The sequence below is a fragment of the Eucalyptus grandis genome, chromosome 5 (assembly GCF_016545825.1).
Source record: "Eucalyptus grandis isolate ANBG69807.140 chromosome 5, ASM1654582v1, whole genome shotgun sequence".
Taxonomy (NCBI): Eukaryota; Viridiplantae; Streptophyta; class Magnoliopsida; order Myrtales; family Myrtaceae; genus Eucalyptus; species Eucalyptus grandis.
The window spans coordinates 32,696,856-32,710,284 of record NC_052616.1 but is presented as its reverse complement, the minus strand read 5'-3'; the positions used below and the strand labels follow the sequence as shown (position 1 = coordinate 32,710,284).

General features: G+C 41.2%; 3 protein-coding genes and 1 pseudogene across 4 annotated transcripts; 2 read left to right on the top strand and 2 right to left on the bottom strand.

Moving 5' to 3' along the window:
* The first annotated feature begins 727 nt into the window (after nucleotides 1–727).
* Nucleotides 728–4,026, top strand: LOC104444823 (UDP-N-acetylglucosamine transferase subunit ALG14). 2 transcript variants are annotated; one of them, XM_039314110.1, is made up of 7 exons: nucleotides 728–892; nucleotides 995–1,082; nucleotides 1,382–1,600; nucleotides 1,698–1,837; nucleotides 3,064–3,210; nucleotides 3,306–3,365; nucleotides 3,475–4,026. In XM_039314110.1, the coding sequence occupies exons 3-7, from the start codon at nucleotides 1,456–1,458 to the stop codon at nucleotides 3,649–3,651; spliced, it is 669 nt and encodes a 222-aa protein (XP_039170044.1). In that variant the 5' UTR covers nucleotides 728–892; nucleotides 995–1,082; nucleotides 1,382–1,455; the 3' UTR covers nucleotides 3,652–4,026. The 2 variants fall into 2 exon arrangements, with proteins under 2 accessions (XP_039170044.1, XP_010056881.1); XM_010058579.3 differs by having other exon boundaries at nucleotides 990–1,082.
* Nucleotides 4,027–5,233: 1,207 nt separating this feature from the next.
* On the bottom strand, nucleotides 5,234–5,815 carry LOC104446740 (agamous-like MADS-box protein AGL61). The gene has a single exon (XM_010060559.1). The coding sequence runs from the start codon at nucleotides 5,813–5,815 to the stop codon at nucleotides 5,234–5,236; it is 582 nt and encodes a 193-aa protein (XP_010058861.1).
* Nucleotides 5,816–6,603: 788 nt separating this feature from the next.
* Nucleotides 6,604–7,511, top strand: LOC104446741 (annotated as a pseudogene).
* Nucleotides 7,512–11,852: 4,341 nt separating this feature from the next.
* On the bottom strand, nucleotides 11,853–12,380 carry LOC104446742 (agamous-like MADS-box protein AGL62). The gene has a single exon (XM_010060561.3). It carries the CDS (start codon nucleotides 12,378–12,380, stop codon nucleotides 11,853–11,855), a length of 528 nt encoding a protein of 175 aa, XP_010058863.1.
* Between the last annotated feature and the right edge of the window lie 1,049 nt (nucleotides 12,381–13,429).

Genomic DNA, 13,429 nt, shown 5'->3' with positions numbered 1-13,429 from the left:
GACGACGAAAGCGGTGGCCAAGATAGTGGTGGAGGCCAAGACGGAAGCGGAGCGAGGGTCGTAACCGGTTGAAGGAGAAAATGGGAAGGCGTGGAGGTTGGACCGGTTCTATGGATCCACCCAGGAACTCGACCAGACCGGCGGTCTGGTTCCCAGGTGGATCCATGCAACTAGCGGGTGGTTCCCGGTTCTAATTTTTTGGAATCGGTTCTTCCGGGAACCGCCCGCCTAGACCATGCACACTCCTAATACTTACTAGAAGTAACAAACCATAAAAACAAACATGCGAGGCAAGCAACAAGGCGATTGAGGCCAAGGTGAGCAAGCTAGCTTAAGGCAAGTGGAAGGTTCTTTTTTTGGAGTCAAATTAGAGCTGTGTTCCTTTCTATTTTCCAATTTACACAGCAAACTGAACTATGAAAAGAATAGAGGATGATGCACTAGGATTTAGAGTAGATACAAGTATATAATATATTAGACGTAAAATATATAATTGGTTTGGACTAACCCTAAATTTTTAGGACCGAGAATCAACCTGCACAATTCAATGATTAAGGGTCTCGAAACAAAGGACCGACCCAATTCTCTTAAAAACTAGTGGGTTAGTCCAGGATTGACCAAGACCGATGTTCACCCTAACAAAACTATTCGGGAAGGGGAAGAAGTTCCACAGTTACCCCTTTTCCCTTGATTAAGTTTCGGGGAATGGACGTTTCGGAGTAATGGGAATGGATTGTTTGTGAAATTACGTATTCGACCTTAGGGAGTATTCTTCGTTACATTTTTCTTTTATTTGACCGTGCGCACCTCCTACGCTCCCCTGTCGGACCGGACGGCGGCGACGGCGTTGCAGATCGGCATGTGCAGGGACCCGATGCCCGTTCTCCAACAGGTCTGCGCTCGTGCTTTCCTTTTTCCATCGAGAGATTTCAATTCACGGGATAATACAGGGTTCACGACTCGTCTCTTGTTCTTCTTGGAATCGCCAGTTCAGCTCGCGTCATTTCGCGCTCTTGGTTTCCTGAATTTGATCGATCCCTCTTTCGTCTCTCCGTCGTGACAGCGAGGAACGATCCCACATGGTACTCTTCTTTCTTCGTGGGCCGATTCTGGTTTCTGTTTTTTGCGGATAGAAGTTCGCTGCAGTTCGAGCGGCATCTGTTTCGTCGTAATTTATGACAATTTTTTCGTATCTCGAGGAACTGGGTTGTAAAATGAAAACCCAATTGCGAAGTCTGCTTTTGGGCTTAAAGATCTATGCAGTTGTAGTGGTACTACAAACTCCAAAGTGTGTTCTTGAGTTTTAATGTCGTCAGGGCATGTTTTGTTACTCCTTTTCAATTTCATGATTCAACTAAATTGACAATATATGATCCTGCAGGTCAGCTAAAGGGCACTTATGGGAAATAAGTTTCAATCTTGAAGTGGCAAAAGGAAGCACACGCCACTCCAATTATGGCTTTTGGGTCTGTTGTAGCTGCTCTTACTGCTCTCGTTCTTCTGATATTGATCCGCTTTCTATACATCCTACGTTGGAGTGGAAAACCGCTCCATGGGAAATCTCGGAGAACCTATAGTACCCTCATTGTTTTAGGCTCAGGTTAGCTAGTAAATAATATATTTGTTAGCTTCTTTCTAGTTTTCATTAATTGCGAGCGTGTCATTGTAATAATACGTATATTCATCAACTTTTGCAGGTGGTCACACTGCCGAGATGTTGAATCTCTTGTCTGTGTTGCAGAAAGATAGGTTTACACCGAGATTCTACATTGCGGCTGCCACTGACAATATGAGTCTTCAAAAAGCTCGCGTGATGGAGGACTCCCTGATTGATGTGGTAAAGTGATAATAGCTGTGCTTTAAGGATAAGTCAACTGCTTTCTGCTTTATGCTCGTGATAATTCTCTATCATCGCCGTTATTGCTCTTGTAGAACTTCAATCACTCAGTTGTTCTTTCAAGATGCTTTAGAACATGGATTTTGTGAATTAGGATTTATATTTGAGATTTTGATTGTGCTGAGACCTTTTTATGGTGTAGGAAAGTAGAATGAGGTTATTTGTTTATTTGTGGGTCATGATAGAGCATTGACATTGGTAGCAGCTGGGAAACGATACACTTAGAAGGACTAGCTTTTCGAGGAGACTGGAAGCCAATTCCAGCTGGAGATGTGATAGTAGTCATCTTCTGGACCCTTCACTCATTTTTGGAATAGACTTAGCTATAGCTATATAGGGCCCCTGGGCAAAAGGAGCTAATTTAGTCAGTTTCCTGCATGGAGGAGTAAACGATATGCAAGAGTCACTAAATCATTGGGGAAGTTAGAGTTGGGGAAAGAATCAGTGGGCAGAAAAGGTCAAGTTAAATCTTCTAGCTACATTTCTAGGGAAGTAGTTTTATTTCAAAGTCTTGGTTACCATACTTGTTTGCTGATTAATGATTTGTGATGTGCATTAGAAGCTTGGGATTACCAGCACATGGTTTGATGCCTTTAATATTCTGAAGTTATTGCTTGGAATGGTGATGGTGTAAAAAGTACTGGAAGAGGTCTTTGACTCATTGTGAAGTGTGGTTCAGATAAACCACTGTGCTCGAATTGCTAGTTAGATGATCCAGTTTGGTTTGAATAACCTTTGGAAGCTAGGACAAACTTTCAAGATTTCATCTTCCATTTTGTTGTATTATATGTGTAGCGTTGATAGCATGTCTGGTTCAGTGTCATCATCTTCTTACTGTGACTCATTGTTGCTTAACAAAGATATGGAGAATACTTCTTTTGCAGGATTTAATCCCCATTGGTTCATTTTATATATTAGATTTTGGGGGTGGGGTGTTCACATTTCAGTTATCAGCTAGTTTAGTTGGACAACATTCGCGCGCGTGTGGATATGCACGCATGCACATACACAACAAGGATGTGACACCAATATGTGGGAAAGCATGTGGATCCCGTTAGTGCAATTGTCTGAGCTGGAGCCACATCTCTCTTTCGTTTTATCTTTGTCGATTGCAGCTGACATTGATGATCTACCACAATTTATTGAGAAGTCTCCTTCATGTGTAGGCAGGGGTCAAGGTAGAGGAAACTGCAAAGTATTTGCAGATATACCGGAGCAGAGAAGTTGGTCAATCATATGTTACTTCTGTTTGGACGACATTAGTTGCCACAGCTCATGCACTATACCTCATGATTCTACTCAGACCAGAAGTTGTAATGTCAAACATAAACTTTAATTTTCCTCGTCTTTGTAAGTTATAAAATTTGTTCTGCATACTTGACGGATGGCGTTCACATTGGAAGTGCAGATCCTCTGTAATGGCCCCGGGACATGCATTCCACTCTGTGCAATTGCCTTCTTATTTAAGGTTTGGAATTCCACTCCGTCGGTGCCGTCCTTTTCTGAATATGTCAAGGATTCATTATTGATCTGTTTGTCATTAGAACTGAAGGACAACGATTGAAAAACCATGGCAGGTTCTGGGAATCAGATGGTCGTCTATATTTTACATGGAGAGCATAGCTAGGGTGAAAAGACTGTCTCTAAGTGGATTGCTTCTCTACAAATTACAAGTTGCTGATCAGTTTTTCGTGCAATGGCCAGAGCTGCAGAGAAAGTACCCTCGGGCTGAGTATGTTGGTTGTCTTATGTAGGTGATTAAGATTGTGTCTTACACAGAGAGAATCATATGTCTAATCCATAGCAACAATCATGAGGTGGCAGCAGCGTAATTACAGACTTATTAACAGTATTCGTGCTCTGTAATAAGATAGGCTGAATAGATTTTATCAGAACGTGCACAGCAAGCATATTTGGTAGTTCTTGCTTCCAAGAGGATGTATTCGGCTAGGCTCGAGTATGTCATTAGAAGAGGATATGGTAATTATCTGAGCAGTGTAAAGGCTGAAGTACATAATCATCGACATGTTGTGTGGATGTAGTGAACACTGCCTCTGAATTTATTTGAATATTGCATGCTGGTTTAGGGGGAAAGATGGGCAGCATTTGTTGCAATCCGACCCAAATCAGATCTTTGTGATTCCAACCCTCATTATCACATTTTTTATTAAATCAATTTTTAAGCAATACAAATTAAGAAAATTACTTTTTCGAAATCTCGGCTTTTCATGAAAACACGGAACTTAAGAAAATCAGCACATTGCTCATGCTTGAGATGACCATTCACTTGCAATTTGTCCTATTAGAAAAACACAATTAAGGAAACTACTGGGTGATTGACCAATACATTCCGAAGTCCGAGTTAAAGAAAGATACAGGATGTTCTACGAATTGCATCCAATTTTGGTCCTCAAACTAGTTCTTGCTTCATTCTGTTTTGGTCAGACAATCGAGTCGCAATGTGGATTCTCCATCACCCAAATTCAACTAGCGAACCCTTTTTTGAGTCAAAAAAGTTTTCCTTTCATTACTTCAAGGAAAACTTGAGTACAAGATACTTGGGGCTTTGAACAAATAAGGTCCCCAAGGACTAAAGGAGGATTAGTAGTCAAATTAGAGGTGAGATGCTTCCTTTTGTTGGCTTTGACAATCCAGTCCGCCGCTTAATTTGCTTCTCTTCCACGGTGGCCCATCAATCTCTTATATTTGGTGATAAGTGGGGCCACCTTCCACGAGCATAGATTTTGATCTTTAAATACATTTATTACTTTTAGATAGTCTGGAAGGCCTTCGCTTTTTTGAAACCAGTGAACTCTATTAAGGTAGATCAATTTATACTCCTATTCCTAATATCTTTGCATATTCAAAAATTGTACATATAATCTATGGTTCATAAACAAATTAACCTTTACATTTATATATATATATGTCTAGAATTACTTTATGGAAGATTATGAACATAATGTTGCTTTAGAAACAATAATTATATCGATTTGTAGGTCTTTTAATATGTTTTAAATATATGGAACGAACCAAAGTCGAAATCCAAATTTGATACTAGTCACGATGCAAGCAATAAAAGATCATGAGAGATTATTCCCAAAAAAGGAAAAAATAAAAAAGAACTTCATCTATTCATCTTTGTCAACAAGGAAGTATAAGAATACTATTCAGACATGATTTTCACTTCGCCATCATGCCTCGACTCCCAAAACTTTAGCCCAAAATTTAAAGGCAATAGGACTTGCAAAACAACAAAACGAAGAATTTATTTACAAAGGAATCAATAAAATCCCAAGTTATATGAACAAAGGAAGAGGATTCTGTCGAGAGCCATTAACAAGAATACTGCAATTCAGCGAGAAACGCGGCATCCAAGTCCATACCTATGCCCATGTCCGTCGCTAGCAATCGGTCGTAGAAATCCGAATCATCGCATTGTCCGACCCTATCGGCGACCGACTTCCTTACACGCTCCAGCGACGCCACGTACTGCTCCAGCTCTTCCACGCTCACGCCGTCCGCAGCCGCCTCTTCCCACCACCGGTTCCTCTTCCCGGGCTCCGCCGCCATCTTCTCCGCCTCTCTCTTGGCCTCTTGGAGCTTCGCGACCGCGTCCTCTTCGAGCTTCCCGTGCGCGGTGGCCGCTTCGGATGCGGTGGGCCGGGTCGCCCCGCCGGAGAGGTAGTGGGCGACGAGGGCGTCCGGGGTGGACGGGTGGGCGAAGGCGAAGGGGTTGTCGTGGGGCGAGTAGGCGATGACGGCAACCTCGGCGCCGCAGAGGATGGAGAGCTCGGCCGCCTTGCGGAAGAGGCCCTGGTGGCGCTTGGAGAAGGTGACCTCGCGCGCGCTCTCCTTCTCGATGAGGCCGCACTCGACCCGCCGCCGGCTCTTCGGCCCTCTCTTCGCCTCCTCCATCGTGGGTGAAGGCAAGCCGCAAAGAACAGATTCAATGGTCTTTAGGGTTTGACTTTTCTTCGAGTGAGAATGCGGGGCGAGAGAGAGAGAGATGAAGAAGAAGAAGAAGAAGAAGAAGAAGAAGGGAGGAGGAGAGCTCTTGAACTGGTAATGTCGGTGCAAGAAGAGGAGGGCAGCGCAGCTTTCTTGAAATAGATTTCTTTTTTTATTTTCTTTTTATTTTCCGTATTTTGGGGGTGAATTCCTCTGTATTTGAAGAAGAAAAAAAGAAGAGAGGGGTGACGTGAAGTGGGAGAGGGTGGGTCCCGGGAGATACGTGTCGTCCGGTGAATGGAGTGGAATTTCACGGTGGAATCCCTCCTACCCTATATTTTCTTGGAATGTGACGTCATCAGTGTCCGTTGACATGAGCCGTTATTTCCGTTTTTCGGAAATAATCTTGTTTCCTTCGTTTTTTCTCGGACTATTGACGGCGATGCACGTGCTTCAGGCAGTAAAGAGGGGATGAAGTAAGGAATGTAGGGATTTTTAAGTGTCAATTCCACGGGTTCTTCTTGGGTTTTTGCCCTTAATTTTCCTGAATTTGGCCGACCCCTCTTTTGTTTCTCCGTCGCTACAACGAGGAACGATTCCCAATAGCGTGCTCTTCTTTTTTGGGGGATCGGTTTCGGTGTCTCTTGTTTGTATATATAGAAATTCTTGAGTTGTGTTTCCTCATATTCTAGTTCCAGCGGCATCTGTTTCTTTAAAATGTCGTCTTGGTTTGGAGTCAAGAGGAGAAGAAGAAGATGGCAGAACGAAAGGTGTTGAACAAATATTTTAACCCCCAGATTTCGACCCTTCAGAGCTGCGTAGGTCCGGGAGACCCAGAAGTCAGCAGACTAAGGTTCGGATGATGCTTTCAATAAGCATCCGATGCAGTGCCTGCGGTAATTACATCTACAAGGGGACCAAGTTCAATTCTAGGAAGGAGGTCGTCGTCGGCGAGATGAATTTGGGGATGCAGATATTCAGATTTTACTTCAGATGCACTAGGTGCTCTGCTGAGCTCACGATCAAAACCGATCCGCAGAATTCGGATTACAACGTGGAGTTAGGGGCGACGAGAGATTTCGAGCCCCGGCGTAGGCAGGATGAGGAGGCGGAGAATGAGAAAAGGAAGAGAGGGGCTGAAGAGACGGTGGCGCGGTGAAGCGCTTGGAGAATATGTCGCTGGATACCAAGAGGGAGATGGATATGTTTGCCGCGTTGGACGAGATGAAATCGATGAAGTGGAGACGTGCGACTGTGGACGTGGATGCAATGGTGGAGGTTCTACAAGGTACATGTGCTGCAAAGGAAAAGAAGCTGGTGGAAGAGGATGAAGCGCTTCTCAGATCAGTCGTATTCCACACGTCTAGAGGTTTTGTCCGTAAGATTGAAGATGAAGATTCTGAGGATGAGGAAGATTTCTCGACCAGCGAACAATACTCTCAAGAAGAGAAAACTCCGTGAGGAATTTCTGGACAAGCCAATGAATTCGTTGACAAAAGCTACTTGCTCGGTGCCAATTGTTGTGGTGAAGAGAGCTGCTCCACTCTACAATATTAGTGCTAAAATTGAAAAGACAGAACATGTAGATAAGCATAGTGGTGTGAGTATTGGGCTAAAGTCACTACTTCAAAATTATGGGAGTAGTGATGGTGATGATGATTGAAGTGTGGTTTAGTTACAATGGTATTATTCATTGTCTCTCTATATTAGGGGAAAACTTTTTGATTCTATCTCGACTGTAATTTCTGACTGAAGGGAAATACATGCGAAGTAATTTTTAATGGATTAAAAAAAAAAAATCCAAAAGCTTTAGTTGATAGATGATTGGATTGTTTAGTACTTAAATATTCACCCAGTTCGTGTGGCATCTGTATCATCATTCATATCTTGTGGCGCTGGGGATATCAGCTTGTTAAGGAGAGTGGAAACCAATTCCAGCTGGAGATGTGGGATTAGTAGTCCTGTTATGGAGACCCTTCACTTGAGTCAACTTGTGGTGAAGTTTTAATTTCTTGAGATAGACTTAGCTCCAACCATATGAGGTCCCTAGGATAAAGGAGGTTATTTAGTCACAGTTTCCTGCATGTAGGGGACAGTTAAAGTAGGGGCAAAGAATGTGTGGGCGGATAAGGTCAGCTTAAATCTTCTAGCTACATTTCCAGGGAAGTGGTTGGTTAACAAACTCGTTCGCTGATTAATGATTTGGGGCATTAGAAACATGAGATTACCAGCACATAGTTTGATATTCTTAATATTCTGAATTCTTCGCTACGGGTTGCTGATAGTGTTAGAGTATTACATATCAGATTCCATACTTTCACGTATTTGTGGAAAAAGTAATGGAAGAGGGTCTTTTGTGAAGTGAGTGGCGTGGTAGTCATTTGAGTGCGGTTGATGCATGCTTGTGCAAACAAGGAATGTGACTTTAGATATCAAAATACTCAATAGTGTCCTCACGACAGAGCATAAAATAGGTACATTGCAACAACAGTTTTGGGACACCCGGTTGCTAAAGATTCCTTTGCGGATTGGCTTATGGTAACTGCTAACTATTTTGCTTGTCAATGACTTTTTGACTCTTGTAATAACATGCTCCTATCTAAACCTGACTCCACATAGTGAGGCAACTGCACATTGAAATGATCCATACCGACAAGTTATTTGGATTTAATCTGAAGAAATTATTTTGAAGTGATCATCCAAATGGCTTTGCGAGAGTCCAATCATATTTAGTGGGCAGTGGTATGGCAAAGATTGATTAATAAACATGATAAGAGATACCATTGTGCTCGACTTGCTAGTTGGATAGTGCTAAATCCAGTTTAACTTGAATAACCTTTGGAAACTGGAGCAAACTTTTGAGACTTCGTCTTCCATTTTGTTCTATTGTATGTGCAGGGTCTATCGCATGTCTGGCTCCATGCCAGCTTCTTTGTGTCGTGACTCGTCATTGCTTAATACAAACATTAAGAATACTTCTTTTGCAGGATTAACCCCCCATGAGTTCATTTTTTGTCATAGATTTGGGGTGTCATATTCAGTGATCACTAGTTTTGTTGGACAAAACATGCGCGCGCCACGCACAGACATGCACACAGATACACATACACAATAAGCAGGTGATCCTAAATGCAGGAAAGCATGTGGCTCCAATTAGTGTAATCGTCTTTTGCTGTCTCAGCCGGAGCCATGTCATTTAATTGTTCTATCTTTCGTTGACTGCAGCTGACATTTGTTATAATAACACTTTATTGAGAATTCTCCTGCCATGTGTACGCTGGGGTTAAGGTAGGGGAAACTGCAAAATATTTGCGGATATACCGGAGCAGACGAGTCGGTCTATGTAACTTCTGTTTGGACAATATTAGTTGCCACAGGTCGTGCTCTATACCTCATGATTCAACTCAGATCAGAAGTGGTAATTTCTTCCTACAATGTTTCATCTTTTTCTTGTTTTTTTCAGTTATAAAATTTACTTTGCGCACTTTATGATGATGTTAACATTGGAAGTGCAGATCCTCCATAATGGCCCTGGGACGTGCATTCCACTGTGTAATTGCCTCCTTATTCAAGGTTTGGTATCACCCTCTCTGTCAGTGTGTTCGTTTTCAGAACCATATTGAAAATACATTCTTGATCCGTTTGTCATGAGAACTGAAAGACAGCGACGGGATAAGTGGCAAATTCTGGGAATCAAATGGTCGTCTATATTTTAAGTGGAGAGCATAGCTAGAGTGAGAAGACTGTCTCTAAGTGGAATGCTTCTCTACAAACTAAGAGTAGCTGATCGGTTTTTTGTGTGATGGCCACAGCTGCAGAGAAAATACCCCTGGGCTGAGTATGTCGGTTGTCTCATGTAGGCGATTAAGATTCGTGTCTGACACAGAGAGACTCACGTGTTTAATTCAAAGCAACAATTATGAGGCAGCAGCGGCATAAGTATACATTCAAATTGAGATTTTATTATTGTGCTGAAACCTTCCTGTTCTGGGAATAGGAACGTAGAATGAGGTCTGGAGGTCATAACAGAGCATTGGCATTGGTAGCGGTTGGGGAACCCCTAGGGATGATCAGCTTATTGAGGAGAGTGGAATTCAATTCCAGCTGGCAATGTGAAAAATAGTAGTCATTCCCACTTTAGTCAGTTTCCTGCGTGCAGGAGTAACCATATACAGGAGTCCCCGAATCATTGGGGAAGTTAAAGTGGGAGAAAAAATTCAGTGGGCAGATAAGGTTAGTTTAAATACTTTAGCCACATTTCTAGAGAAGTAGTTTCTTTTCAGGGTCTTGGTTGCCATACTTGTTTGAGAAAGCTCCTGCCGTGTAGGCTGGTGTCAAGGTAGGGGAAACTGCAAAGTATTTGCAGATATACTGGAGCAGAGAATTCAGTCAATCTCATGTAACTTCTCTTTGGACGACTATAGTGCAACAGCTCGTGCACTGTACCTCACGATTCAATGCAGACCAGAAGTGTGGTAATGTGTTCCTATAAAGTTTAATCATTTCTTTTTTCTGTTAGTTAAAGTTTGCTTTGCGTACTTGACAATAATGTTAACATGGTATGTGCAGATCCTCTGTAATGGCACTGGAATGTGTACTCCATCCACTTTGTTCAAGGTTTCGAATTCTCCTCTGTGTCAGTGCTTTCCTTTTCAGAATTATATCGAGGACTTCATTCTTGATCCATTTGTCATGAGAACTGAAAGACAGCAATGGAAACCGTGGCAGGTTTGGGAATCAAATGGTCATCTATAATTTATGCGGAGAGCATAGCTAGAGTGAGAAGACTCTAAGTGGATTGCTTCTCTACAAACTGAGTGTAGCTGATCAGTTTTCTATGCTGCGGAGAAAATACCCTTTTATGTAGGTATAAGATTTGTGTCTTACACACGGAGAGAATTATATGTTTAATTTAAAGCTACAGTTACGTGGCGGCATAAATGCACTGTTCCTGCTAGGGAAAAGATGGGCTGAATAGATTTTAGAGGAAGGTGGGCATCAAATGAAACCTTTCGTAGTTCCTGCCTTCAAGACAATGTATTCAGCAGGCTCAAGTACATCATTAGAAAAGGATATCGAAACATTGTCAATATGCGGTGTTGATATGGTGAACATTGTTCCTCTGTATATATAATTTTATATCGCATGCCAATTCTGGAGAAAACAACGGTGTTCGGGCAGCATTTGATTGAATCCAATCCAAATCCCATTTTTGTGATTCCTTCCCTCTTTCTTCAGATGATTTCATCATCTAGTCTGACGAGTGAAATCTGGGTATGAAGACGAATTTTGTAGGTTATGATTTCTTCATACTTCTTACCATCTGCTGGACAGTATATTTATTTGTTAAGGGACATGTATGGACATGTGTTCTTGTCTGATCAGTTGTCAATTTCAGAGGCTTCTTAATCTTGTCCGCATGTGTTTACAATCTTCTTTAGCTTGATACAACAGGATTTTTTTGAACCGACAGAAGCTGTAAATTCTAATTACCAGCAGTTTTTATGGTTAGCAATCAGGGAGATGAACCAAGTTATTATTGAGCTAGTTTGGGATAAGATTGGAGATTTTATATAATCCAAAAGAGAGCTTGAGAATCATAGATTCCTTTAAGGAATAATTGATGGTTAAGATGACACTGATTATGCATTCATACTACTGCTAAAAATGGGAAGTGATGAGAAAGTAATCTGTTCAATTGTAATTTCTTGAAAATCTGCTATAGAGAAAGGAACGATTTGATTGACATACTCAAATAGTTAATCAATATCGTCTCAATCATTAATTATCTATCCATTCATAGATAATACTAGTTTTACATGGACATGATGTTGTTGTTCCATGCACGGTACTAAACATAATGTTTTTTCGCCACATATTTATTCTGTTATCATTAAAAAAAAATTGATCATTATGACTTAAATTGATACATTCCGATCAAGCTAATTGAATAAATAAATAAAAAAGTGACCAAAAGACAAAGGAGGAGTCAAAATTCATGAATTCATGCACAGGGTTTATTATCTACTCTATCGGCGACCATCTTCATCAACCTCTCCAGGGAATCCGCATAATAATCCAACTCTTCCACTCCCATGATATCATCAACATTCTCATTCCACCACATCTGATCTTCAGAATTCCCAGCAGCTCCTCTCTTTCCGGCGTCGACCTCGGCCATTCTCACCTCTTCAAGCTTCGACATGGCGTCTTGGTATTCCTTCTTATGCTTGTCCACAGCTCGGAGTGCAGCAGCAGCAGCCGCTGCCTCGTTCACTTCGGTAACAACTCCATCGGGCATATAACGGTTGATGACGGCATCCACGCCTGGGTGGCCAAAGACGAAGGGGTTGCCATGGGGCGAGTAGGTGACGATCGCCACCTCGGCGCCGCACAGGATGGCGAGCTCGCTTGCCTTCCGGAACATGCCCTGATGACGCTTGGAGAAGGTGACCTCGCGCTTGTTTTTGTTCTCGATGATCTTGCACTCGACTCGACGGCGACCTTGGGATTTCTTCTTTGCCTCTGCCATGGCCTTGAGTGTTTTGACTGCTCTCTCAATATAGCGATAGCTTTGGTTTTCTGCTTCTTGGGGTATTTGGAGTGAGAAGTACTGTTGAGATCGAAAGAGCACGAGGTTGAGAAAACACAAAGAAAAGCTCGTGGTGTATTTTATGGCATGATTTATCCAAACAAGTGTCTGAAATATTTCCTAATAACAAAAATATCGATTTCCCAAATTGCAATAATACATATATCTAAGATACTAACGTTTCCTTTTTTTGTCTGAACTTATACGATTTAATGATTCTTCAGAATATATTCTTGATTTAGAACATGATTTTTATTTACAAGAGTATGGAGACACTTGTTAAGATATATATATGAAGAACACTTTTAGTCACCAATTATTTACTAATGAAAACAAAGTATTATATTTTATTAAATATGTTTAAAATTAGTTATCAGATCAATGACTTCTAGTTACGCATTTTGACATGTCAAGTTGTAAAATCTTATTTCGCGCATGTGTTTCTATTATAAAATAATATTTAACATCTATTTATAGCCTCAATAAATACACGGACTGTTATTATGGTGAAACCATGGATAAATAGATGATTTAGAATTTCTGATATATCAATCTTACGATGTTAATAGTCCTTCATAGATTCCAAGTTTTTATTAATTATTTATAATTCAAATTCATTTCCTAAAATAAGTCAGATTACAACTTGCATTCCTTTATTATTATTTTCTAACAATTTCTGCATGCGCTTATGGAAGCGCCTATTATAATAACATTAAATTGTTTGTCTTGGGTGACGCGCTTCTCCTACACTTAATTGAGAAGCAGGTCCCTTAATGGATCGAGAGTAGTTGGATCGCAGAATAATAGATTTCATTCGTTGATTAAAAATTCTTTTAAGTTCTTGTATACATTGAACTATACTTTCGATAGAAAATATCGTAAAATGTACGTAATTACGAAGGTTATAACCAAGGATATACTACTTATCGCCGTTACTAATTGTCAATATCACAAACTGAAGGAGTACTCCTCATTTCTAGGAAAATAGT

Excerpts from the sequence above, each read along its gene's own strand:
- LOC104444823 (XM_039314110.1), top strand. The coding sequence starts at position 1,456 with ATGGCTTTTGGGTCTGTTGTAGCTGCTCTTACTGCTCTCGTTCTTCTG. Across the intron at positions 1,601-1,697 it reads CCTCATTGTTTTAGGCTCAG|GTGGTCACACTGCCGAGATG; the intron begins GTTAGCTAGTAA and ends CAACTTTTGCAG. Across the intron at positions 3,211-3,305 it reads TTCTACTCAGACCAGAAGTT|ATCCTCTGTAATGGCCCCGG; the intron begins GTAATGTCAAAC and ends TTGGAAGTGCAG.
- LOC104446740 (XM_010060559.1), bottom strand. The coding sequence starts at position 5,815 with ATGGAGGAGGCGAAGAGAGGGCCGAAGAGCCGGCGGCGGGTCGAGTGC.
- LOC104446742 (XM_010060561.3), bottom strand. The coding sequence starts at position 12,380 with ATGGCAGAGGCAAAGAAGAAATCCCAAGGTCGCCGTCGAGTCGAGTGC.